A 26602-nucleotide genomic window follows, 5' to 3' on the forward strand; every position below is an offset into this window, starting at 1 on the left:
AAAAACAAATACCGTATGCTAACACATATATATGGAATCTAAAAAAAAAAAAAAAGGTCATGAAGAACCTAGGAGCAAAACGGGAATAAAGACACAGACCTACTAGAGAATGGACTTGAGGACACGGGGAGGGGGAAGGGTAAGCTGGGACAAAGTGAGAGAGTGACATGGACATACACGCTACCAAACATAAACTAGATAGCTAGTGGGAAGCAGGCGCATAGCACAGGGGGATCAGCTCGGTGCTTTGTGACCACCTGGAGGGGTGGGATAGGGAGGGTGAGAGGGAGGGAGACACAAGGGGGAAGAGATATGGGGACATATGTGTATGTATAACTGATTCACTTTGTAATAAAGCAGAAACTAACACACCATTGTAAAGCAATTATACTCCAGTAAAGATGTTAAAAAGAAAAGAAAAAGGAAATAAATAGGGTGGTATGATCCAAGATAGCTGGGGGTGGGGGGTATCAGGTGTACCCTTTTATACTGAATGGACAAGGAAGATCCTTCTGGAGAAGGGAAATTTAAGCTGAGATATGAATGGTAAGAGGGATCCTCCTGTTTGGTGAGAACGGACAAGGGTTCTCAGTGAAGGATGGACATCCAGCTGTGTCTCTGAGGTGGCCTTTGGGGCTCGGGGAACAGAAAGGTGGTCACTCTAGCTGGACCAGAGTGAGCAGTAGGTAGAGTTGCATGACACGACAGATGCCAAGTCACATGGTACCTTGTTTAGGTGTGAGAGGTCAAAGGGAGACTACTGAAAGTTTTTATGCGGGGGAATTGGTGGAGTCTGATTTAGGTTTTGAAAATCACTCTGGCTGCTATGTAGATGATGGATCATGGAGACAAGAGCAGAAGCTGGGGTATCAGGAGGTCAGTCGAGGTCAAAAATCATAATGGCTAGGACTAAAGGGAGTGGAGATCGAGAGAAGAAATGATGCTGTCTGGACTTGCTCATGAATTGAATGTTGAGGTGAGGGGAGTCCTTTAGGTTTTTGATTGACCAACCTGGTGGGTGGTGGAAGCACACACTGAGGTGGGGAGACTGGGAGAGGAACAAGCTTGTCAGGGTGGACGATAGTAGGGATGTGCTGAGTTGGAGACACCAAGTAGAGATGTGAAGAAGGCAATTTAACACATAACTTAGGGCTCAGGGAGACAGTGACAGGGAGTCATCCTGGAAGTGGATGATGTTATTGATAAGACTATCAATGGGTAGAGGAGAAAACTGGATCCTGGAAATGAGATTGGGGCCAGTCTTATTTTTTAGAAGTTGATAGAGGAGGACCCAGCACAGGTGATTGAGAAACAGAGACCTAAGAGGTGATTCTGTGCTGGGAGAAAGAATGGAGAACATGAGGGACTTGAAAGAATGCCAGGATGGCTGACAAAGAGAACAGACCAAGCCATGATGATAGGATTCCAAGGGGTAGTTACGGGTCAGGGCCATATTCATTGGTGATGTCAAGAATTTTTGTGTTTGGCCTCCTGAACATTGTGCAGCTGTTTTAGGTTTCTAAGGGGATAGTATGGGTGGGAGGTAGCACCGATAATCACATTTTTATATCTTAAAAAAAATATTTCTAGCTATAATGCAGACTATAAGAGGAGTCAAAAATGGATCTAGGGATATCACTTAGGAGGTGCAAGCAAGAGATAGTGTAACTTGTGGTTAGGAGCTGAAGTGGCAATGGAGAGAAGTGGGCAGATGTATAGACAGGACATAGAATCTCTTGGATGAATCGGGCGTGAGGTGCTTTCTTGGTTCTGGTTTACGTAGATGGATGGTGGCACCATTCACTAGAGGAGGACTAAATTTTGGGGAAATGATTATGAGCTCAGATTTGGTCATGTTGAGTTTGAAGTGCTTTTCTGATCCCCAAAAGGATTTGTGAGGGAGGCATTTCCAACAGGGATCAATAAGAATCTTTCATCGTTAGCAGGTTAGCAAGTTGGAATTTGGCAGGAGCCATATGAGTGGATTTTTCTTATAAGAATGTATTAAAAACCTCATTCAGAATCTGAGCTACAGGCTATTTTGAAAGAAACTCAATTTTATTAATTAAAATTAGCGATAGTAATTAACTAGCTGCCATTTACTGAGTTTTTATCATGTGGGCTCACTCTTTGTCAGGCATCTACCAAGCATTTTATATACATGATCTCACTTAAATCTCTGAGTACTATAAGTTAGGTATTATTATCTTCATTTTACAGATATAAAAACTGAGGCTGGAGAAGGTAAGTAAAATTTCCAAGGTCATAAAGTTAGAATTCCTGAGGCTGAATTTTTACCACAGTTGGTCTGATTCCATTGTTTGTGTTCTACATACTGCAGATATTAAAAACAAAATCATATTAAAAACAAAATTATTTAGTATCAGTCCTGATGAGGAGTACTTTAATGAGTTTATATGAATGATATGTAATTATCACAGTATATTCATTTTATGGATAATTTCTTTTTTTAACCTTTTAAAATTTTGTAACATAATTTAAGACTCACAAGGAGTTGCAAAAATAGTACAGAGTTCCCATGTACCCTTGACTTGGCACTCCCTGGTGGTATCTTACATAACCATAGACTTTATCAAATCCAGCAAGTTGATATTAGTACAGTATTAACTGAACTACAGACCTTATTCAAACTGTTTCTTTAAACATTGATCTACAATCTTTCTTCCATCAAAAGCCAGTTTAGTAAGTCTTTCTAATATACTGTTATGGGGACAGATTTTACTTGGACCCCTTTATGAACTTTCACCAAGAATTCTTTCTACCAGAATTGTAGATCTGAATTTATTTGTATATAATGTATTTATTTTATGAAGGATGTTACAGTGAAATCTTCAGAGGAAAATTTTCATTCTATAAACTTAGACTTTATAAACTTTAACTTTGTAAACTTAGGCTCATTTCTTACACTACCAACCAAAGTAAGCTTAGCCAGATATTTGAAAAAAAAATTAAGTTTCTTTTGTTATATATTATTATATCAATTTCTCTCTAAATTAAATTACTCTTTGCTGTTGCTTGCTTCAGTTGACTTTTGGGGAGACTGATGAATAAAAATGTTGGATTTTTGGATTACAGATAAGTCAAAGGAGGTTATACCTAGATTAAAAGAAATTCATTTTTTATCCATTACAAGTATGTATTGTATCCATTAAGTATATTTTACTGTGGGTCTCTTAAGGGAGACCATGTGCTCTTTGAAGTTAAGTGGTTACTTGATGAATCCTATGATAAAGTTTTCAGATTTTATCCTGGTCTGGGAAGATTTTAAACAAGACATGGTCCAATTTATGTTTGAATCTGATTTATGCTGTGTGGACAATTGACTGTTGGGAGGACAAAGGTGGAAGCAGAGAGATTAACTGTTAAAACATTGCAATATGTGTCTTTTTGAATTGTGGTTTTCTCAGGGCATATGCCCAGTAGTGGGATTGCTGGGTCATATGGTAGTTCTATTTTTAGTTTTTTAAGGAACCTCCGTACTGTTCTCCATAGTGGCTGTATCAATTTACATTCCCACCAACAGTGCAAGAGGGTTCCCTTTTCTCCACATCCTCTCCAGCAGTTGTTGTTTGTAGATTTTCTGATGATGGCCATCCTAACCCGTGTGAGCTGATACCTCATGGTAGTTTTGATTTGCATTTCTCTAATAATTAGTGATATTGAGCAGCTTTTCATGTGCTTCTTAGCCATCTGTATGTCTTCTTTGGAGAAATGTCTATTTAGGTCTTCTGCCCATTTTTGGATTGGATTGTTTGTTTTTTTAATATTGAGCTGCATGAGCTGTTTATATATTTTGGAGATTAATCCTTTGTCCATTGATCCATTTGCCAATATTTTCTCCCAATCTGAGGGTTGTCTTTTCATCTTGTTTATAGTTTCCTTTGCTGTGCAAAAGCTTTTAAGTTTCATTAGGTCCCATTTGTTTATTTTTGTTTTTATTTCCATTGCTCTAGGAGGTGGGTCAAAAAAGATCTTGCTGTGATTTATGTCAGAGTGTTCTTCCTATGTTTTCCTTTAAGAGTTTTACAGTGTCTGGTCTTACATTTATGTCTTCAATCCATTTTGAGTTTATTTTTGTGTATGGTGTTAGGGAGTGTTCTAATTTCATTCTTCTACATGTAGCTGTCCAGTTTTCCCAGTACCACTTATTGAAGAGACTGTCTTTTCTCCATTGTATATCCTTGCCTCCTTTGTCATAGATTAGTTGACCATAGATGCATGGGTTTAGCTCTGGGCTTTCTGTCCTGTTCCATTGGTCTATATTTCTGTTTTTGTGCTAGTACCATATCGTCTTGATTACTGAAGCTTTGCCAATGTTCATTGCAGCACTATTTACAATAGCCAGGTCATGGAAGCAACCTAAATGCCTATCAACAGACAAATGGATAAAGAAGATGTAGTACATATATACAGTGGAATATTACTCAGCCATTAAAAGGAACGAAATTGGGTCATTTGTAGAGATGTGGATGGACTTAGAGACTGTCATACAGAGTGAAGGAAGTCAGAAGGAGAAAAACAAATATAGTAGATTAACGCATATATGTGGAATCTAGAAAAATGGTACACGTGGAACCAGTTTGCAAGGCAGAAACAGAGACACAGATGTAGAGAACAAATGTATGGACACCAAGGGTGGAAAGCAAGAGGGGATGAATTGGGAGATTGGGATTGACATATATACGCTAATATCTATAAAACAGATAACTAATAAGAACCTGCTATATAAAAAATAAATTAATTAAATTAAATTAAAAAAAAACATTGCAATAACATTGCAGTATTTCAGGTGACACATGCTGATGGCTTAGATTGGGGTAAGAGGATGGAAGAGGAAAGAAGTGGTTAAATAGATGTTGAAGAAGAGCCAACATGATTTGCTGGTGGGCTGGGCAAAAGGGAAGAGTTCAGAGGTCACTGACTTGAACAACTGGGTGAAGAGTGATATAATTTAGTGAGATATAATTTAGTGAGAAGAGGACAACAGGGAAAAGAGTAGGCTTATAGGGAACCTTTCTCAAAGGCCCTCATTTTTTTCTTATCTCTTTTACTTTTTTTTTTTTTTTTTTTTTGCGGTACACGGGCCTCTCACTGTTGTGGCCTCTCCCGTTGTGGAGCACAGGCTCCGGACGTGCAGGCTCAGCGGCCATGGCTCACGGGCCCAGCCGCTCCACGGCATGTGGGATCTTCCCGGACTGGGGCACGAACCCGTGTCCCCTGCATTGGCAGGTGGACTCTCAACCACTGCGCCACCAGGGAAGCCCTCTCATTTACTTTTTAAAGAAAGTGCGTAAAGCCTTGGCCGGCCTCTTTGTCCTGGTATTTTTCTGTTTCTTAAGTGGTTTATTAACTTATTCTGTTATTTATAAGAAAATAACTCTGACCTGAAGAACAAATCATTTCTTGTCTCAACTTTTTCCAGGACCTAGGCTTTTAATTCTAAGGTTATCATTGATGATATCTATTTTATTATCTACCATATCCAATCAATGATGGTATTCTACAGATATACTTTGGGTTTTTTCCTGTTCTTTTTCATTATAGTTTATTACAAGATATTGAATGTAGTTCCTTGTGCTATACAGTAAATCCTTGTTGTTTATTTTATATATGGTAGTATGCATCTGTTAATCCCATGTTGCCAATTTATCCCACCCCCCTTCCCCTTTGGTAACCATAAGTTTGTTTTATATGTCTGTTTCTCTTTTGTAAATAAGTTCATTTGTATTATTTTTTAGATTTCACATATAAGTGATATCATATAATATTTGTCTTTCTCTAACTTCACTTAGTATGATAATCTCTAGGCCCATCCATGTTGCTGCAAATGGCATTATTTCATTATTTTTTTATGGCTGAGTAATAGTCCATTGTGTATACATACCACACCTCCTTTATCCTTTCATCTGCCAGTGAACACTTGGGTTGTTTCCATGTCTTGGCTATTGTGAACAGTGCTGCTATGAACATTGGGGTGCATGTATCTTTTCAAATTAGAACTTTTGTCTTTTCTGGATATATGCCTGGGAGTGGGATTGCTGGATCATATGGTAACTCTATTTTTAGTTTTTAAGGAACCTCTGTACTATTTTCCACAGTGGCTGCTCTATGGATACATTTGTTTGGAATATTTCTTGTTTGTCTCCTTTCTGCTACATTCTCACTTTGGCACTTCCACATGGTTTTCTATAACAGCTTCTGTACTGGCTTACTAAATATTTGATATATGCAATTAGAGGGTCAAAAGTACCCTTGCATCTCCTCTTTACCTTTACACTTCCTACTGATCCTTAAAGATTCCATCACATCTCGTACAAGGCATTCAATCTCCCCTCCAGCACACAATGATTTTCCCACTGTCTGAATCACTATTCCATGTGATTTTCTGATTTATAATTTTAATTTAAATACGCTTCTTAGTGATTGATACTGAACTGCTTCAGGTATGTATTTCCTGTTCTTCCAAGCAGCTTCTATAGGAGAGGAAAATATTGGGTTTTTTTATTGATTTGGTGTATTACTTAGCATCTAGTACACAACAGAGCATAAAGAAGAGTTCCAATAAATGCCTGCTACGCTGGATTGATGTATCTTTTCTGGAAATCAGAGCTTGTTGAGCCTGTTGACTCAATGGCATCTTGTCTAATAAATTAGAACCTTGAATTTAATTTCAAAAACTACTCTCATTTTTTGGCTCATTATTCAAACCTCATTATTATACTATAAAAATTTAGTTCAAATGTTAGAACGTAGAGCTGGTGGCCTTATTCATTTATTAGCAGGAATTCAGGATCACTTTTGTAGTCTCCAAAAGAAGATGATTCCTTCTGGTCCAATGAACTAGTGGGTGCTAATCTCAGATTGCCTATTGTCTCCATGCTAGGAAAAGACATGTGAGTTAGGAAGGGAGGAGGGCAATAGATTTCTACAATGAAAATGAGCTTGGACTTTTAGGGCAGGCAGGTTAAAATACTTCTAATTATGCAATTAACTAAATGTGTAATTTTGGGTAAAGTATTCTCTCTGAGTCTCAGTTTCTTTTTCTATAATATGAGAATAATAATGCCTGGTTAATAGAGTAGTTATAAGGATTAAGTAAATTAATGTGGATAAAGAACTTAGCCCGGTTTCTGGCTCCAAGTCAGCCTCACGACGTGGTAGTTATCGTAGTTATTGTATTGTATTGTAAGAATCCTGATTCTTTCAGTCAAAAGTAAAAGTAAAAGCCACCCTTCTTCATCCACTTGGGAGATTGCATCAGGCCCTCCCTCCACCTCTCCTGTTTCTATATTTCAACCTCATTTAGTTCTGCTGAAGAGGTTTCCACGTTCTGTAGGGTGCACGTGAACCCAGAGCTGTCGGCTCTTCCCAGCTTTACCACCAGGGAGGACATTTCTCTTTCCCCTTAGTTTCAATTCAAAAGTCCAGGTGACTGCAGTTGATAACACTGTACTGTGTAATTTGCTAAGAGAGTAGAACTTAAGTGTTCTCACCCAGCAAAAGAAAGGGGTGAATATGTGAGGTGACAGATGTATTAATTCGTTCAATGGGGGAAATCCTTTCACGATGGGTACGTATATCAAATCATCTATTCTACGCTTTAAATATCTTACAATTTTAGTTTTCGATTATACCTCATAAAGCTGGAAAAGGGGAAGGATTTCGATCAACAAAGACAGGTTGGATCCCTTGCTCACCCTTTGGTAAAAGGCTTGTGAGACTGCAATTCTCAGATCTCACTAGGACCACTTAGTGTGGTGGGTGAGGAGAGCGGTTCTCAGAAGAGATGTGGTGGATTTCCTGGAACAAAGGAGAAAGGAGGTCAGGTAGACAAACAGTTGACACCTACGACAGCTATTCTTATTGTCACCATCAGCATCATTACAGGATTCGATTTCTTAAACACCTCACATAGTCCAGTGTGGTCTGAGAGTGTCAGGAGATTTCAACGGCAGTTGACAAAAGAAAGTTTAAACTGGAGTTTAAAAAAAAAAAGCCTCAGTATTACTAGAGTTCAGAAGTCTATGGCCACTCTTATTCCTTGGAGGAAAACATTTTGGCATCTGGACACTCTGAGACTGTGGTCAAGTGCAGCTATTATCATTAAGACCTCCCCAAAGTTTAGTTAAATTCATTTAAGTTATGGGTGTTTCTATATGAATGTTTTATACACAGTGGTAAAAACTTTTAAATCAAATTTGGAAGTATATTCTTTTTCATTCTTTGTAATTATGTTCTTTTGACGAAAAGTATTATATTTTCCCTATACTAGGTAAAATTTAATGCCAGAATAATGGAAACTGCTGATATCTTCTTTATACTTTTCAAAAGTTATCTTTCAGGAGACTTCTTCAGTGATTATTGTTTCCTCTCTCTTCTCATATGGTTTCTATTTAGGTCCAATTATGTTGCAAACAACTCTTAATTTTTTTGTTTATTTATTAATTTTGGTGTGTTTTGCTCAGAACAATGAGCAGGTCTCTCCTCTTCCCTGTAGCTATAAGATTCTTATTAGTATTAATCAGATACATGAAATAGAGCTGGGATTCAAATCCTTAAGCTGGGATTCAAATCCTTAAGCTAGGATTTTTTTTTTTTTTTTTTTTTTTTTGCGGTACACAGGCCTCTCACTGTTGTGGCCTCTCCCATTGCGGAGCACAGGCTCCGGACGCGCAGGCTCAGCGGCCATGGCTCACAGGCCCAGCTGCTCCGCGGCATGTGGGATCTCCCCAGACCGGGGCATGAACCCGTGTCCCCTGCATCGGCAGGAGGACTCCCAACCACTGCGCCACCAGGGAAGCCCAAGCTAGGATTTCTTGAAATGATTGAAGGGCAACCATAAGAGTCAAAGACTGCAAATAGGAAGAGTGGATATTGGAGTTTAAGGCATACTGAATACTGATACTTGACTAGCAAAACTTTTTAGTCTATTGATATGAGGATCAAAATTTTCTCAAGTTACCACTGTTGCTGTGTGGACATAGGGTCATGCTCCCTTGCCATCTGTGTATGTTCTTATGAGATATAGAATCTCAAGGCTTCAGGAGTATAGAGGAGAGAGAAATGTTTATGAATCTGTAAAGTTTGGGAAGTCTTCATGAAAAAGGTTGACTTAAGTTCATTTATGTTTTTAATATAAAGTTTGGGATAATAATTTCAATAATTCCTTTTTCTCTTTGCCTAGAAAATTGCGAGGTGCTCTGGGGTTTACATAGCTGGATAGTCACATTTTCATTAAATATTAACTAACAATATCAAAGTTGAACAGCCACAGAAGACAAGAGTACAAAATCATTTACAAGGCAGCAGTATCTATTGTGTCAAAATGATGAACAGAAAGGTGGCTGGGTGGAGAAGAGACCCCCATGCCATGAGACCCCCTTTGCCCCCTTCTTGAAGGCAAAGGAACTCCAGTAAGTTTTTAGGACTGAAGAGCAGAATAAGGGCGATGACATTTTAAGTGACAGGTGAGAAACATTATCTGTTTCTTGGCAGAGTGAGTAGGTTTATCAGGCTGGAGCAGAGGACTTATATAAGGAAGTCGGGGGATGAGGCTTTATTTATTTCTTAGTTTACATTATGGTTCATGCTTTGTGTTGTTCTGTAGGTTTTGACAAATATATAATGACATGTATCCATCCTTATAGTATTACACATAAGACTTTTACAGACCTAAAAATCTCCTGTGCTCCATAGGGAATAAGTTTTAATCTCATTTTCACAAGTAACTTTCCTGAACATTGTGGTAACCTATTGTCTGAAAAGTTCTATTCAATAATATAGACAAAAATAAAAAGATTATCCCAGTAACATTGGCCATGAAGGAAAGAATTGATTTCAGTTATACTGCTAACTTGGTTTGGTGTGACTTTATACTCATCACCTGATTTTCTTTCTTTCTTTTTTTTTTTAAACATGTTTTTTAAAATAAATTTATTTATTTTATTTATTTATTTTTGGCTGTGTTGGGTCTGTTGCTGCATGCTGGCTTTCTCTAGTTATGGCGAGCAGGGGCTACTCTTCGTTGCGATGCATGGGCTTCTAATTGTGGTGGCTTCTTTTGTTGCAGAGCACAGGCTCTAGGTGCGTGGGCTTCAGTAGTTGTGGCATGTGGGCTCAGTAGTTGTGGCTCACAGGCTCTAGAGCGCAGCCTCAGTAGTTGTGGCACACGGGCTTAGTTACTCCGTGGCATGTGGGATCTTCCCAGACCAGGGTTCGAACCCATGTCCCCTGCATTGGCAGGCAGGTTCTTTAACCATTGCGCCACCAGGGAAGCCCTGGTTTTATTTTTAAGAGGTATTTTTTTCTTACTTCAATATACTACCTGGTAAGTTAGGAAATTTAGATTTAAGTGAATATGACTAATAAACCCACCTTCCACTGGTGAGCTGACATTTTTAGTGTGCATCTTTCCTATTTTCTGTTTTTGTGCATGCATTATTTTTATTAAAAATAAATGGGGCATATTATTTTATATCCATCTCTTTTCAACCAGTACATAATGAGCAGAATTCATTGTAATTCAGTGCTCTGCTACAATGTGCTTCTTAATGGCTGTGTAATAATCCACTGTATGGGTCATAGACCTCATAAATTCATGGATTATCGTAATACAGTCATTATGAAATGTGGGAGTTTTGCTTTTTATTGCAGGTGAAGAACTAAGAATCAAACAGGTGGAGTGATGTCATTTAATGGAAAGAACGAGGACTTGATCAGGAGCCTTCCTTTGTCCTAATTCAACCTCTAACTCCATTTAGTTATCTAATCTTGAGTTTTGTTATTTTTTCTCTCTGAATCTTAGCTTCCTCACCTTTAAAAGTTAGGGGTTGCTTTATTATTTTGTAACTGTGAGTTTTCTAGGATGTAATAGCAAATCAGCAAATCCTGTCTTACAAAGACTCTAAATTCTTTAATTAAAATTGCAACCATCCACAATTGTCTTTTTTTCTCTCTTTTTTACTCTCTCTTATTCTCTGTCTAACCTCAGGCACACAGATTTAAATTAATTACAATCTTTGGTTCATAACAGATTCATATCATTGGCCCAAGAATGACCCCCTTTAATTTCTTTCTTTCTTTTTTGGTGTTAATATTATGTACGAAGCATCTGTGAATTCCCCACTCACACAATAGACTCTTTAAGGGTGTCTGCTACTCAAAATCTAAGTTGTCATTTTTTAACACAAAGGCCATATGTTTTATTTACCATTATGTCTCTAGCACCTACGATAGTGTCTGGTGCATACTGTTGCTTAGAGCGGACAATATATATTGCTCGGTTGAATGGCCTTCACGTGGACCTGCTGCCTGGATGAACCTTTACTGGTAGAGGAGACTCTATTGTCAACACTTGCTAAAGTGTGGACATTAGCAAAAGAGGCAGGCCATTAATATAAACTTACGCTATTGAAGTTGGTAATGACTGTAAATGGAGAATAAAGCAAATATATTCACTGGAAAAGCTAGGCAGCAGGGAACGATTGAACAAAAACTTTATTAAATGTGAGTTAAAAAAATAAAAGTGAACAAAACCCTTATTACATATTGTGATGAAAGCACAATGCTTGGAACTTAGCACCCTCAGGGAATACATACCTTTGTCCCTGCAATAACAGAGAGATGGGGAAGGGAAGCTCGAAATATCGTCACTTTTCAAATGAAGATATGAAACTCAAAAGAGTTATGTGATCTCTCAAGGTCACACAGCTACTAAGTGGAACCTCTAGGATTCACACTGTTTCTGCTTGACCACAAAGGTATGAGCCTTAATGCATGATGATTAGTTGTCTGAAAATGGTATTAGAGGTCTTCAGAAAATTTGAGAAAAGATCCCTTCTGAAATACCTTTATTATTCAAACTGTTTCCCAATCGAGGAAGACGATTTCCATTTTAGGAAGCCATATGTAGACGGCATATACTAAACTCTGGAACTTTTACTCTTTCTTGTTGCTTTGTCTGGTACTTCATGGCCACAGAATATCTTTGTTAACCCTGTATTGTATACATATCAGCCAGAAGATGAACTCCATTGGCATTAATTTTTTTGCAAAGACCTTTTTTCTCTGTCTTGACTTGATATTTCTACTTTACTCTCCCTGGTGGGAATTGTTGTCTGCAGTGGATTTCCTCTTCTCCCTGGAGTTTAGTAGGTCATCTGTGTTGTACTGCCAGTGTACCTGATTCCATCTTTATGCTGTTACAGAATTATAGTCGAGAACACAGTGGATTGGCGACCCCAAGACAAGATTGTCCTTAGTTCCTCTTCATATGAACCTCACGAAGCAGAGGTCCTCACTGTGAAAGAAGTCAGGGGCCACCATGTTAGCATCCATGAACGGCTCAGACACCGGCACATCGGTAAGGCTTTGGTTTGTTAGTTAAGGGAAGTGAATGAGCCAAGAAAAACGTGTTCAGCAACCTGCCTTGGGACCTTGGATCTGATCGGCGTTCAGAGGGGATGGATAATATTTTACTGCTGCCCTAGGCTCATCCTTAGAAGGCTTTATCTCCATCCCTTCATTAATTTTATTGCCTAATTAAAAAAAAATCTTTGATGTGAGGGAATTTTTAAACTTTTTATTTATAATGGCAAGCCTAGAAGCAAGCAGAAGGGTTAAGAACCTTGTTCAAGGTCACCGGGCATTTTCATGGCTGAGCCAGAATAAATCTCATGGGAGATGAGTTTCCAGTTCATTTCCTGGCATACTGAATCACACAGCCACTTAGAATGTGGTAGTCACTGTAAATAATGACTCCTTTTTCCATACTTAGGAATGTGTCCTTCCTGACATGAAGTTCATTGTATCAATTGACTACTACTACTGCCCCAAAATATAAATAAATAAATAAAAGCCAAATACCTTTTTCTTCAAAAAAAAAAAGTACTGAATATTTTAATACGGTATACACACTTAAAATATATTGCATATAAATAATAAATAACCATATTTCCCGCTTCAGCCTAATAAATAAATTTAACCCAGGAAATATAGCTAATAAGTAAAAAACATGGACATAAAGGGATTAGGGGATATCTTTCTTGTCTCTGATATGTGAGAGGGAAATACATGCTTTCAGCAGGACTGTATCTAAAGCTATTTCTAAATCATGGTTTTAAGGATGATTTTGTTTCTAAAGAGTGGCGGGGAAAAGAGACATCGTTAGCAATCCTTGCCTATAATACACAACGTACAATGCAAAGTGGGGTGGGCAGTGGAACAAACCAGCAAGACTGGGGAGGCTCTTTCTGGGAGTGACGAGTTCCAGACCCGCCAGGAGAGGGCGTTGCCGCTGCTGCTTCAGTCCTATCACTGCCTCAGTGGATCTGCGATTCCTCACTCTCTCAAAGAGGTTCAGGAACAATGCACAACCAAAGGCGGGAATCTCACACTGAGGAATGGAAGGAAGGAGACCGGGGACCCCACTAACTGGACCGGTCTTCCCTGACATCCCTGTCCCGGTACCCATAGTGATTGAGGACAAATGAATTCTTGCTCAGACACGCTCACTCTGATCCCAATGAGAGACCAGTGAACGGGCTTTTCATTTCTCAGCCGACGTTTGTGGAGGACGCCCGAGGAAAAGCAGACCTTAATGTTGGGAGGACTTCCGCGGGGAAAGGAGTGTTTTTATTTGCCAGGTTCGCTGGGTCCCCAGCTGGCGATCTCCGAAATAGGTTTTAAAAATTTTTTCCTTTCCCAACTCCCGTTGCCCCAGGAAGTGTCCACGTCATGGAGGATGGCCGACACATTCGTTTGGCTTCAGAGGTTGGACTTCTGACCCGAAACATACAAATCCAGGGTGATACATCATGCGGGGGGAGACTACTTGTGGGGTCCTTCAGGAAGTCCAGCGTGGAAGAATTTTCAGGTAACTGAAATTTTAAGTTACTAAGCACTACCAATTGGAGGCTATGCATCTGGGACACTCAGAAATTCCAACGGTGGGAATTTTCATTTATAAAACAAAATATTTGAAATAGATACTTCTCTGTGCTCTGAGAAGCTATGAATTTTCAGTACTAATCTGTGCTTAATTATCAGTGTGATGTTAAAATAATATACTAGCTATCAGCACACAGGCACATTTTTACCTCAAAAAAAAAAATCTTCAGCAGATGTGAAATTTCCTCTGCTTTGAAATTATAGATGATTTAATGACCCATTGAATTTTATCTCTTTCCTGAATTTCTATTACTCTTTCCCAGTAGCATGCTCTATTTGATGGCAGGCCTCATCTCATGCTATAAATTAATAGTGTAAATTTAAATAAGAATGATTTCCATATTCTAGACTGCTTTAGGGATCAGTTAAATTTCTCTCATTTCTTTCAAGCTTTAGCTCTTCTGGAATGCTGCAAAGTTATTTGATTAGTACCTTTTTCTTAAACTTAGGTTCCTTAAAATTGATTCCCAAGTTGTTTCCTAGTCAAATAAAGCTCCATCTCAGAAAGTCACTGCGTACATGAATATAATAAAGGCTCTGAGAAAGCCTAGAGCAAAGGATCTAACGGTTTCCCAAATATATTGAGCACGGAACACTTTTTGTGGGTATATCTGCTTTACCAGTATAGTAAAGAGCAATGTTTGAACCTTAAAAGTTCGAGGGCTTCCCTGGTGGCGCAGTGGTTGAGGGTCCGCCTGCCGATGCAGGGGACGCGGGTTCGTGCCCCGGTCCGGGAAGATCCCACATGCCGCGGAGCAGCTGCGCCCGTGGGCCATGGCTGCTGAGCCTGCGCGTCCGAAGTTCGCGATTTCTGGTTCATAGAACAAGCTCTCTCTCCATAAGCTCCAGCTCCGTCAGTTCTCAACAGAAGTGATTTTGCTCTTCCCTCCTGGCCAAAGGACATTTGACAATATCTGGAGCCATTTTTGCTTGTCACAGCTTTGGTGGAGCTTCTGGCATATAGCGGGTAGTTGCTCAACATTCTATAAGGCACAGGACAGCCTCCCACAAGAAAGGATTATCTGGTCCAAAATGTCAGTCATGTTGAGGTGGAGGAACCCTGCTCTGGAAGGCTAGACAAAGGCTGAATCCCGGTTGTGGTTGTGTAAAATGAAAACTACCCTGCGGTTTATGAAGACAGAGAATTAGGGAGGGAGCACAAGACAGGGCCCCTTTCCACGGTAACTGCAGTCCAGGCTGGAACCTGATCACCAGAGCAGGACAGAAGGCCGATTCTTACAGCTGAGCATCAGAGCCAGAGCCCAACCACCAGCAATGCTGGCTCAGTCCTGAGCCTCTGGGTTGCTGGTCAGGGCTCTTAAATCATCCCTGGGGAAGGGAAAGAGAATCTGTATTCGATGCTTCTTATGGACTAGGAACCACGATGGTTTCCATGCCTACTTTGTTTCATTTAATCCTAATATCTATGTGAGAAAGACATTTTATCCTCGCGGTACGCGGGCCTCTCACTGTTGTGCCTCTCCCGTTGCGGAGCACAGGCTCCAGAAGCGCAGACTCAGCGGCCATGGCTCACGGGCCCAGCCGCTCCGCGGCATGTGGGATCTTCCCGGACGGGGGCACGAACCCGTGTCCCCTGCATCAGCAGGCGGACTCTCAACCACTGCGCCACCAGGGAAGCCCTATCCTCATTTTTTTTTTTTGCGGTATGCGGGCCTCTCACTGTTGTGGCCTCTCCCGTTGCGGAGCACAGGCTCAGCGGCCATGGCTCACGGGCCCAGCCGCTCCGCGGCATGTGGGATCTTCCCGGACCGGGGCACGAACCCGTGTCCCCTGCATCGGCAGGTGGACTCTCAACCACTGCGCCACCAGGGAAGCCCTATCCTCATTTTTATAGATGAGGAAACTGAGTCTATAATAAAATAGTCTGCTAATTTATAAAACTCCATTATGAACTTCTGAACTTCTAGAGGGTAAGTTTGGGGCTTTCAGCCCTGGTTTCCTAATATGGTAACTGCTGAGTATTAGGTGCTTAATAAATGTGAGTGAAATAAATGAAGAGTTAGAAAAGTAATCCAGCTCGCAAGTGGCAGATGTAACATTCAAATTCAAGCCTGATTCTGAAGCCCTTGATAGGCTTTTAATTTTATAATCACTTTAGATTTATAAAAAAGTTGCAAAGGTAGTATGGAGAGTTCCTGTGTACCTTTCATCCAGTTTCCTTTACTGTGAAAATCTGATAGAACTCTGATACATTTGTCAAAACCAGTAAATTAACATTGGTGCATTAGTGTTAACTGAACTCAAGACATTATACAGATTCCACATGTTTTTCCACTAATGTCCTCTTTCTATTCCAGAATCCAATCCAGGTCCCGACACTGTATTAAGAACCCTTGCGTTTTTCTGTAACATATTCCAGAGCCTAGATGAGGTAGCATCTTCAGGTGTAGGTCAAGGGTGCCAGCTATGGTGTTGAATGGTTACAGGGCAGAAACGTAGGCCAGGACTTAACAATTCCTGCTTTTAAATCAGAGACCTCTGTCATTCTCTTCCTTCTGACCAGAAATATCCAGCACGTTGTGCTCAGAATTGTGATAAACAAAAGGAAAAATAAGAAAACAGTCGTGAACAAAATCATTGCTTAATTCTCCATCTGAATGCTCAAGACATCTTAAGTATTTACTATTGACTAGTTTTCAATCATTGGTTAATATGCACACAAGTAAAAAGATCTTGTACAATTAAAAACTATGAATTATAACCATGTAAGTATGATGGAAAAAAAGAACACTAAGTAAAATGATAATGATCCATCGCCTTGACCAAGATTCTAGAACCACTTTCCATTCTACAAAATAAGCTTTTATGTGTGGACACACTCTAGCATGGTGTCCTTTGTGCCAAAGTTCTCAGAGGCAGGTCCCATGGCCCTCTCAGCTAGGTGCTGCTGGCGGGGGATGCTTTAAATTACATCGAAAAGTGTTATCACCAGACAAATAGTTTTCAGATGTTTTATCATTCTGTGAATATTTCCACACCGCCTACCAGTGTCTCCTTAATCAGTGTCATTTGAGAAATCTAGATACATTGGAATCCTGTTTGACCATCAAGAAAGACACACACACTTCATCTGCCCTTCTCACAATAGCTTGGTTCTTCTTGGCAGCTGATTTGCAAGGGTTCAGGTTTCTTATCTGTAAAATGGGGATAACAGCACCTATCAAATATAGGATTTTTACAAAAATTAAGAGTATATATGTGTGTATATATATATATATATATATGATACACATACACACACACATATAGAACAGTGCCTGGTATATAATGAGTGCTATATTAGAGTTAGGTGTTATATTTATTAATTCAACTCATTTCCCCCCTATATTCATGTTATTATCTATTTTACCAAGAGTATATACACTGACAAATTTGTGCTCATTATATTTTTAAATCAATCTAGTGACTGTATTTTATACTGTTTTAACAATATCTATTTTTAAGGTACAAATAAAATTCCCAATAAGACTAAATAATTCACTATTCTCCCTTGACATAAAAAATGTAGAAAATCTTCTTATTGTGAAAAGGAAACAGGGATTATAGTATGGCTAGAATAAAATACAGAAAAAAATTTAAGGGTCTTAAAGTCACTTAAAAATATGTTATCACCTGTATTATGTCTTCATCAAGAAGAATGTTATGTTTCTGGACATCCACTGAGCAGAAGTTTTGCACTTATACTCTTCTTTAAAAATGCTTAATATATTGTATATAGTTGGCATTTCATTCATGCAATATCTTTGTGGGGATGGCTGTGGCCTTTTCACATGGGGTCCCTGAAAGGAGACATGACTTTGAGGTGAGTGGCCAGGAAGCCACATTACTTTCATTCTTAGCCAGTTCCTTGACCCAGCCCTACAGACAGGTGCCCAGAATCTTTAAGCTAGCTGTGCCCATCCCCAAAGCCTATCTCCTTCTCCTGTCTTTCTTTCATCTCTCTCCATCCTATCACCAGACTCTTCAGAATGCACAGGAAAATTTTCATGCAGTATTGTGATATTTTTAATGATTCAGATTTTGTTAGTGAGACTCAATGACGTAAAATATAGTTCTGGTGCTGAAAATAAACATATTTTAATGAAAAATCTGCATATCCCGATGCCATTGGATGGACCATCCTTCTGCCTTTTTTTTTTTTTTTTTTTGCTGTATGCGGGGCCCTCACTGCTGTGGCCTCTCCCATTGCGGAGCACAGGCTCCGGACGCGCAGGCTCCGGACGCGCAGGCTCAGCAGCCATGGCTCACGGGCCCAGCCGCTTCGCGGCATATGGGATCTTCCCAGACCGGGGCACGAACCCGTGTCCCCTGCATCGGCAGGCGGACTCTCAACCACTGCGTCACCAGGGAAGCCCCATCCTGCCTTTTGTAGGGAAGAAGCAAGTACCTGATGACATGCATTTTGCTTGCAGGTATCCTTCAACTTTTCAATGTGGAAATTCAGAACTTTGGCTCGCCACTGTATTCCTCCATCGAGCTCACTGATACGTCGGCAGGATCCTGGATAATATCTTCTACTCTGCACCAAAGCTGTGGTGGGGGCATTCGTGCAGCTGCCAGTCAGGGGATCGTTTTAAATGACAATGTAGTGTTTAGCACAGCTGGCCATGGCATTGATTTGGAGGGTCAGGACTATTCTCTCTCTAATAACCTTGTGGTTCTGATGACACAGTCAGCCTGGTCTCCCATTTGGGTGGCAGGAATCAAAGTGAATCAGGCAAAGGACATCCATCTCCGTGGCAACGTTGTGGCAGGATCCGAGAGACTTGGCTTTCACATCCGAGGCTACAGGTGCTCCTCTCCTGAAGCCCTTTGGTCTGACAACGTGGCCCACTCAAGTCTTCACGGCCTTCATCTCTATAAGGAGACTGGACTTGACAACTGTACCAATATCTCTGGCTTCTTGGCTTTCAAGAACTTTGACTACGGTGCCATGCTCCATGTGGAGCATGCCATGGAAATAGAGAACCTCACTCTGGTCGACAATACTATTGGCCTTTTGGCAGTAGTTTATGTGTCTTCTGCCCCACAGTGTTATAGTGAAAATCTACAGATTGTGGTTAGGAATTCAGTCATCGTGGCCACTAGCTCATCTTTTGACTGCATTCAGGATAGAGTTAAGCCTCGTTCTGCCAACGTGACATCACCTGATCGAGCTCCTTCCAATCCCAGAGGGGGTCGAGTTGGTATTTTGTGGCCTGTATTCACCTCGGAACCAAATCGGTGGCCTCAGGAGCCATGGCACAAAGTGAGGAATGGCCATTTAATTTCAGGCATCATGAAACTTCAAGGTAGGATGTTTGGGTTTCCAAGCAATGTAGTGTCATACATCTGTGCATAGAAGCTTTAACAGCATTTTGAAATTATATCAACAAAAGCGTACAGTGTCGTCTGGTGCTTGCTGTCCAATTGACCATCTACTGGGCATTGATAACCACAATGGTAGTGTATAATGACAGTGAGTGATTTCTTTAAAAAGTCACCGCTCTATACTTGTTGAAGAGCTTTCCCAGGGAAATATTTAATTTGATTATATGCCTAATCTCTTAGGTACGTGTTACTTTTCCTGTCATACAGAGGAGGAAATTGATACGCGGAAGTTGTGCCTCAGTGAAGTTGTCAAGTAGTTGGTGGGGCAGCCAGGATTTAATCCAATTATACTACAACCTACGCAGAGAATCTTCTATCAGCTCTCTTTTGTACTATTGTACTCACTCCTCACTGGATTTTGATCAAACCTTTGATGGAAAGTATTGCTCTTAAGATGTCAATGTGTTGGAATGCTCTTCTGCTTTGTATACAATGTCCATGTCTTCAAGAATTAAAGATATTTTAAGTCAAGATTCATGTAAACTCCTGGAACTACCCTGGACAGTAGCTTAAACTTACTCCTGGACATACATTAGTATAGGAATATTTAGTTGCGTAGTCTGTATTTGTGGTTGGTAGTTTACATGATATAATGTTGTAATACCTTAAACATTTTTTTTCAGATGTGACCTTTTCTAGTTTTGTGAAGAGTTGCTATAGCGATGATCTAGATGTCTGCATTCTGTCCAATGCAGAGGACACTGGGATCGTGCCTCTAATAACGGCAGAGAGGACCAGGATGCTAAAGATCAAAGATAAAAACAAGTTCTACTTTCCTCCTTTACAAACCAGGTACCGGTTTTGGTATTTATGGTAAGCCATATTTATGAAGGGTTTGGTAATTCTCCAAATACCTCAACATGTTTTTTAAACAAGGATAAAATCATCAATGGGAATAGAAATAAGTCCTTCTAGAAAAATACGGTAGATTGATTGGTCCCAATTCTTTACCCTCCTATATTTGTGCCCTTTGAGATACAATTTTTGCAATCTCTCTCACTGAAGAGAAAGACACTGTTTCTCTCTTCCTTGAATCTGGAATCCACCACGTGATGTCCTCTGGCAGACAAAAGCGGCAGAAGTGATGGATTGCAAGTTTTATTGATATTGTTTAATTGTTTTATCTTTATTAGAGGTACTTCTTTGGGATGTTTTCTAAATCAATGGAAAAAATTGACCCTGATTCTTGAACCTTCCATGGAGTATGGTGTCACTAGTTTTCAGAAGGAGGCTTGGGTGTCCTTGTGCAGGCACTGGTGGGGAAGGAGACCATGTCTGCTGTTAGGAGTCCCTAGAATGAACCGTATGGCTTAGACAGATATTTGCTCTCAGACCAGGCGTAACTACTGTTCTTGAACATATGATCTGAGAGTTTTATTCAAGAATCTGAAAACTAGACAAGGAATTTTTTTTTGTTTTTTTTTGCTGTAAGAGGGAGTGGGAAAGTCAGAGCAGGGAAAATAGTTATTTTTTCTTTCCTATAACATTGGGAAAAATTCTTTAGTTGGAATAAAAGAATCAGGAAAAGCACCCTAATTAGAAAGTTTATATGTTTGGCCCAACACCAATCTCTTTTTGATGCCCATCCCTGAACTGTTTTTGGAACCTAAACATTATTAGGTATACAATTTGTGTGTCATTTTTTTCTACTGTCCAATCTTCTTTATGTTCAAGTCTTACCTATGGGATGAAATAGTTATAAAGCTAAATGATATTAGCATTTGATTATTTGTACTATTAATACCCGACACATGGTTGGCATGCAATAAATATTTAGTATTATTACTAATGATACCTAAAAATGTTAGATGAGAGGAAATAAAATAAATTCTCTATAATTCAGTGTTATAATTGAATAATAATAACTTATTTATTTATAACCAATAACTTCTTTATATACCCTGCTTGACTCTAAATTCTGATGCCTATGTTTATCACCATTGTATTCCCCAACGTACAAGTAGTAGGTTTTCAATAGATATTTATTGCATGAGAACATCTTTTTTTACATTGTTTTTATATAGTACAAGTATAATCGATATTTATAATGATAATCTTAAAATACTGCAAGGCCCCAAAGTTCCATTGCATTGGAACATTGCATTGATCACATCATGTTTAATAAATATTATTAGTTAGGGGCATTTTATTGTATCTTAGAAAATTAGTGATTTATGTAAAGATTATATAACTCGATATCCAGAATATTTGGTTAATAAGAATTGTCTTTTTTTCTTGACCATATAACTGGGAAATAACATTTTCTATAGAGTGTTATTTCATATCTAGGTAACACGTTAGTAATAATAAAATTTTATTGAATTTATTTTTCATAACGTCAGCACTACCAATATATGTTTCCTTTTGGTGGCTTATCATGGAAATGAGAGAGTTGCTTTCTATCTATCTTCCCAGGAAAGATTTAGGAATACTGGTCTGCTCTGAATCTGACTGTGAAAGTCCTAGAAAATATCTCTTTAAGGATCTGGATGGGAGAGCTCTGGGTCTGCCTCCACCAGTTTCTGCATTTCCTAAAATTGAAGCAGAATGGACTGGATCCTTCTTCAACACAGGTCAGTTCTATCTGAACTCGATGTCTCCAGTAGAGGGAACAAGCATGGGACGGAGCTGGTTTGGCTGTGTGGTCCAGTGGGAACAAAATATCCTGGAGAGGAACTGAGCAATAGAGTTGGAGTCTGTGCCAGTAAGCTGCTCAACTCACCTCTATCTCAGGAATGTTGGGTGCTTAAGGGATGTCACAATACCACTGTTTTGCCCTCCATGAGATTGCCTGTGGTCCATGTCAAAGGTACAGACTCCCAACACCCACCTGTGCACAGGTGAAGAGAATGGTCCTCTCACTAGGTTGGTCTCTTGGGCCTGAAGCAGCACTCTCTGTGCTCAGCGTTTCGCAGTGTCTGCCTTGGAAGCAGTTCCCCTGGATTCTGAATCTTTCTCTTCCACCAGCTAAAGGCCCTCACTCTGGAAAGGGTGGTAGACTAGATGGCATGCCTTCTTTTTGCCTTCCTTTTCTCCATCTTCTAATTGTCCCTGGGGGCTATGATCAAAATCCCTTCTTATTCTTCTTGCTTTTACAAGCCCATCGGGCTATCAGTTTTTATAGCTGGACCCCTGGAGAGATCATCCTCTTTCTGCTTCTACAAACAACGCAACTCTGAGTTTACATTTTTGTTCAGGTGGAAACTGCTGCAAGTACATCCAAAGAACTTTCCCAACTTTCTTCCTACTTCATTGGATGACTCTTTTCAGACTTCTTTTCTAGTCTCCCTTTCTCTTTTGAAGTTTTGAATATTCCAGGACTATCTTCTCTTCCTATCTTGCTCCTAAGTCCAAAGTTGAAATACCATTTACTGCTGATGAATTTATATCTCCAGCCCAGACTCCACCCTGAACTGTAGTCTGTTATAACCAAATGACTCCACTGGGAGGTATAATTCGCATCTCAGACTCAATATGCCCCAAATGGGGACTCCTGGAGACGTGACCCACAGTTGTCCCAGCTAAGCCATGCAGAAGCTAAAATGTTGACACTTCAAAACCTTACTCTTCATTGGCCGAGGGATGCTCCTGGGTACACTAACTCTCCAGCCCTTTGGCTTTCCCTGAACAGGCCAATCACGCTCTTTCCCAAGGCCAGGAAAAACGTTTCCTGGAAGGTTTCCTTCTGAGGAAGGAAAAACCTTCCTCAGAAAGGAGTGGTAGGTTTTTGTAGCAGCCATCTTTGGTATGTGAAGGTGAATGCCGGGAAGATATGGGGTGACATTGAAAATGTCTCTTGCAAACAGGAACTCTAAAATGTCCATCAAATACTCCAGGTGTGAATAATAATATTCTTTCAGTGAATTCTCAGGTGGTGCTTATTACCATGTGGTGTAAATATACTGTTTAGGCACAAGCATATTTGCTGCTGGTTGAAAAGCTGTATATTTTATTTTTTCTCCACTCTTTGTCTTGGTTATGAAACATGATTCAATGGTAAAACTCTGATAGGTATTACAATATTACATGCTACTTACTTTCAGCATATGGACAGTTGTGAGCATGCGTGTGGGAGGCTGAAGGTATATTGGGAGGTGTGTAGGCTGGACTGCCTTAAACTCCTGATGTTTTAAAGCTTTATAACATTTTAAATGAGGTGGCTGTAGGTCCCAACTGTAAGGATTCCCACAGTAGAATCCACTGTTTATTGCACTACAAATACAGTCTGTGTCTTCTTGCCGTGAAGGAGACAGTACATAGTAAATGGTGCCTTCCAGGTACTAACAGGATTGGAGTGTTTTCCTCTGACTTCCAAAATGGGAATAGATCCCTCCTTCCCTAGTTCAAGCCCCTTCTCATTTTTTAAACCATAGTTTTATGCTACTTTCCAGTTTCTGTCCACAATATGGTAGAGGAGAAAAGCACAAATTTAATCTTAAGAGAATAAATGTCTATTTTGTATTTTTCCTCTTCAAGACAAGAATCTATGGTCATCTATAAAACAGTGGAAGCAGCCAGCAAAGATGAAAATGGAGGCCTCTGGAACCAGCTCTTATATTTATTCCAAATGGCGTTGAGTTTAACACACCCTTTTGGCCTTTCTCCATTTTAGCTAAAACAAACAGTTTGGAGTCCATTGCCTTTGAGGTTTATTTTTAATTTGAAAAATACAAATTTTATTTGCACATATAAGTTCACATGCAAAATTCAGACAGATATCCACAGGTCCCAATGTATTGTCATATGCTCTGGTGTTGGGAGCAAAAATTATCCACGTGGATCAGCTATGGGGAACACTGTGCCAGTGGGTTTTGCTATCTGTGTAATGCAGGGTGTGTAGCCAGGAGAAAAGTGAGCTGTTAATTTTGTTTTGTACTTATCTGTAAGTTCGCATTTGCAGCCAACTTTGAAACATGCATGGCAACAGGGTGCAAGGCAGCTAATCCCAGGCAGGAGAACCTCTAAGAGCCATTTGCATTTTATTCTGGAGAGAATTTCTTTTGATGATGGAGGCATCTGATCATCTGAAAATCCAAAATCATAAAAACAAAGTCTTGAAATTAATATCCCATTTAGGTAGGACTAGATCAGTACTAGACCTTTCCACCCTGGCTTCTGACTCATTTCCTGTCTGTCCCAGTCTACAAATGCATGGAATCACCTCTCAGCCCACTTTGTACATATGGCTACTGATGTTATTGGGAGAAGACTGAAGGAAATCAGAGCTTTGGTTTCAATGGCATTTTACAATTTAGCCGTGATATAGAAAGTAGAAAGGGGGTGTAATGGAAGCTAGCATCCCTTGAGCACCCTCACGCAATGTGCTGAAGTTGGCATTTTCACTCATTCAGCAAATGCATTTGACCATCTGTAGTCTACCAGTGCCTTTCTAAGGATGGGAACTATAGTTGTGAATAACATTTCTGCCTTCATCAAACTTACGTTCCAGTGGAGATTATATCTATATATCTATATCTATAAACAAATGAATAAAAATATTTCAATAGTGATGAGAGGTATGAAGAAAATAAAACAGAGTTTTGGGCTAGAGAGGTAGCTTCAGGTGTGTGTGGGTGTATGTAGTGTGTGGTGTGGTGTGTGTGTGTAAGGGAGCTGCTATTAGAAATAGAGTTACAATTTCAATGAGGCCTGAATGAGGAGCAAGGAATCACTCCTCTGAGCAGACAGAGGAGCTTTCCGGGGAGAGGGACCAGCCAGAGCAGGGGCTCTGATACCAGAATGGCCTCAAAGTGTCTGAGGGGTGGGTGGAAAAGAGACCCATAGGAGTGATGTATGGTTAATGAGAGGGGGCGTAGTTGCAGGTAGTCAGGGCTTAGCCCCTTTATAGGCCAGAGTAATTTAGTAAGATGGGGTTGGAAGGTGGTGCTAGGATTTTATTCACTTTCTGAAAAGATCGTACAAGCTGCTGTGGAGTGAGTGGATCACGGTGAGAGCGAGGCTGGGAGTAGGCAGTGTAGTTAGAAAGCTGGGGTTGAGGGGGCCCAACAGACGCAGGACTCCATGAGTGGTCCACCGCCCTGTGCTGCCCACAGACTGCGCCGGTCCACAGTGAGGTGATGACAGAAATGTCACCTGTAGAACCAGAGCTACTTGACAGTAATTGTACATCTCTTGGATCTAATGAACAAAACTTAGGGCTTTCATTTTGTGTGTCTAATTTGTCTGATAATTTGCATTATATTTTAAATGTGTTGGTTCTCAATAGACTGGAAATTTTGAAACAAACAAAGAAAACATAAAACCCCCTCCTTCTCCTGCCCTTTTTCTCCTTCTTCAATTTAGGAGGTAAATTTGATGTGCTTAGGACAGTGGCTCCCAAAGCTGGCTTATTATCAGAATCACCTAGGACATTAAACATTCGTTTGCATGAGTCGATAGGTGTGTGAAGCCCAAGCCTTTGTATTTAACACACACACAAACACACATCCACACACACACATCCACACAAATACACACACATACACACATATATACACACATACATACACACCCACACACACGCATACGTACACATCCACACACACACACACAGATGTCCTCCCCAAGTGATTCTGCTGTGCTAAGGTTTGAGAATCACTGTTATAGAGTTATACGCCCCCTTTGAAGTAAACAGACAGGATGTTAAGAAGACAATTAATGTTTTTAATTTAAAAAGTGGGCAGTTTCAGTTTCTCATGAAGAATCAAGAATAAGCTCTCTGTGCCAAATACCAGCAGACATAAACATACTTGCTTATATACACACTGGATATATTTCTGAAAGGGAAAAGAACATTAACTAAAAAGACATAGGAGTATTTACAATCTAAATTAAGTCTTTAATAATAAGAATATATTAAACCTTTTTAAAAAATTCAGATTATTTTTCCCAGTGTTGAAGTGAGTTAAATGACCTCAACATATCACTTTCACAATATATCACTGGATAAAAATGGGTTCAATGTTAAGTTTATTTTTTAAACTATATATTGAATCATTGTACTAAAAGTATAAACTCGTGATAAGCTTTTCCCACACTTTCCTCAACATCATGCCCAGCAAAGTACTGTGGTCTGACTGGGACTTCTGACCAAATCCACCTTCAGGGCAGGTGAGAGTTTCCCATTCTTTCCCAGGAAAGAGTAAGAAACATTTTTCAAACCGTGTTACTTCTTGGACACTTCTTGAGAAAGAAAGTTATAAACCATTATGGAGCTCTTAAAAGGGACTAGCCTCAAATCAGA

The 26602-nt window shown here is 39.8% G+C and overlaps 1 protein-coding gene across 23 annotated transcripts in view; it reads left to right on the forward strand.

Moving 5' to 3' along the window:
* Positions 1-26602, forward strand: part of PKHD1 (PKHD1 ciliary IPT domain containing fibrocystin/polyductin) — a 623301-nt gene that overhangs the window by 308818 nt on the left and 287881 nt on the right. For 19 of the 23 annotated variants that reach the window (XM_029242351.1, XM_029242350.1, XM_029242348.1 and 16 more), the window contains 5 exons: positions 12228-12382; positions 13742-13894; positions 18402-19280; positions 19983-20172; positions 21775-21932. In XM_029242351.1, the coding sequence (XP_029098184.1) occupies positions 12228-12382; positions 13742-13894; positions 18402-19280; positions 19983-20172; positions 21775-21932 (1535 nt within the window). The remainder of the gene's footprint in view (positions 1-12227; positions 12383-13741; positions 13895-18401; positions 19281-19982; positions 20173-21774; positions 21933-26602) is intronic. The other 4 variants (XM_029242355.1, XM_029242361.1, XM_029242364.1 and 1 more) reach the window with 1 other exon arrangement.

Source organism: Monodon monoceros, unplaced genomic scaffold, assembly GCF_005190385.1.
Source record: "Monodon monoceros isolate NGI ecotype Baffin Bay Population unplaced genomic scaffold, NGI_Narwhal_1 Super_Scaffold_3, whole genome shotgun sequence".
NCBI lineage: Eukaryota > Metazoa > Chordata > Mammalia > Artiodactyla > Monodontidae > Monodon > Monodon monoceros.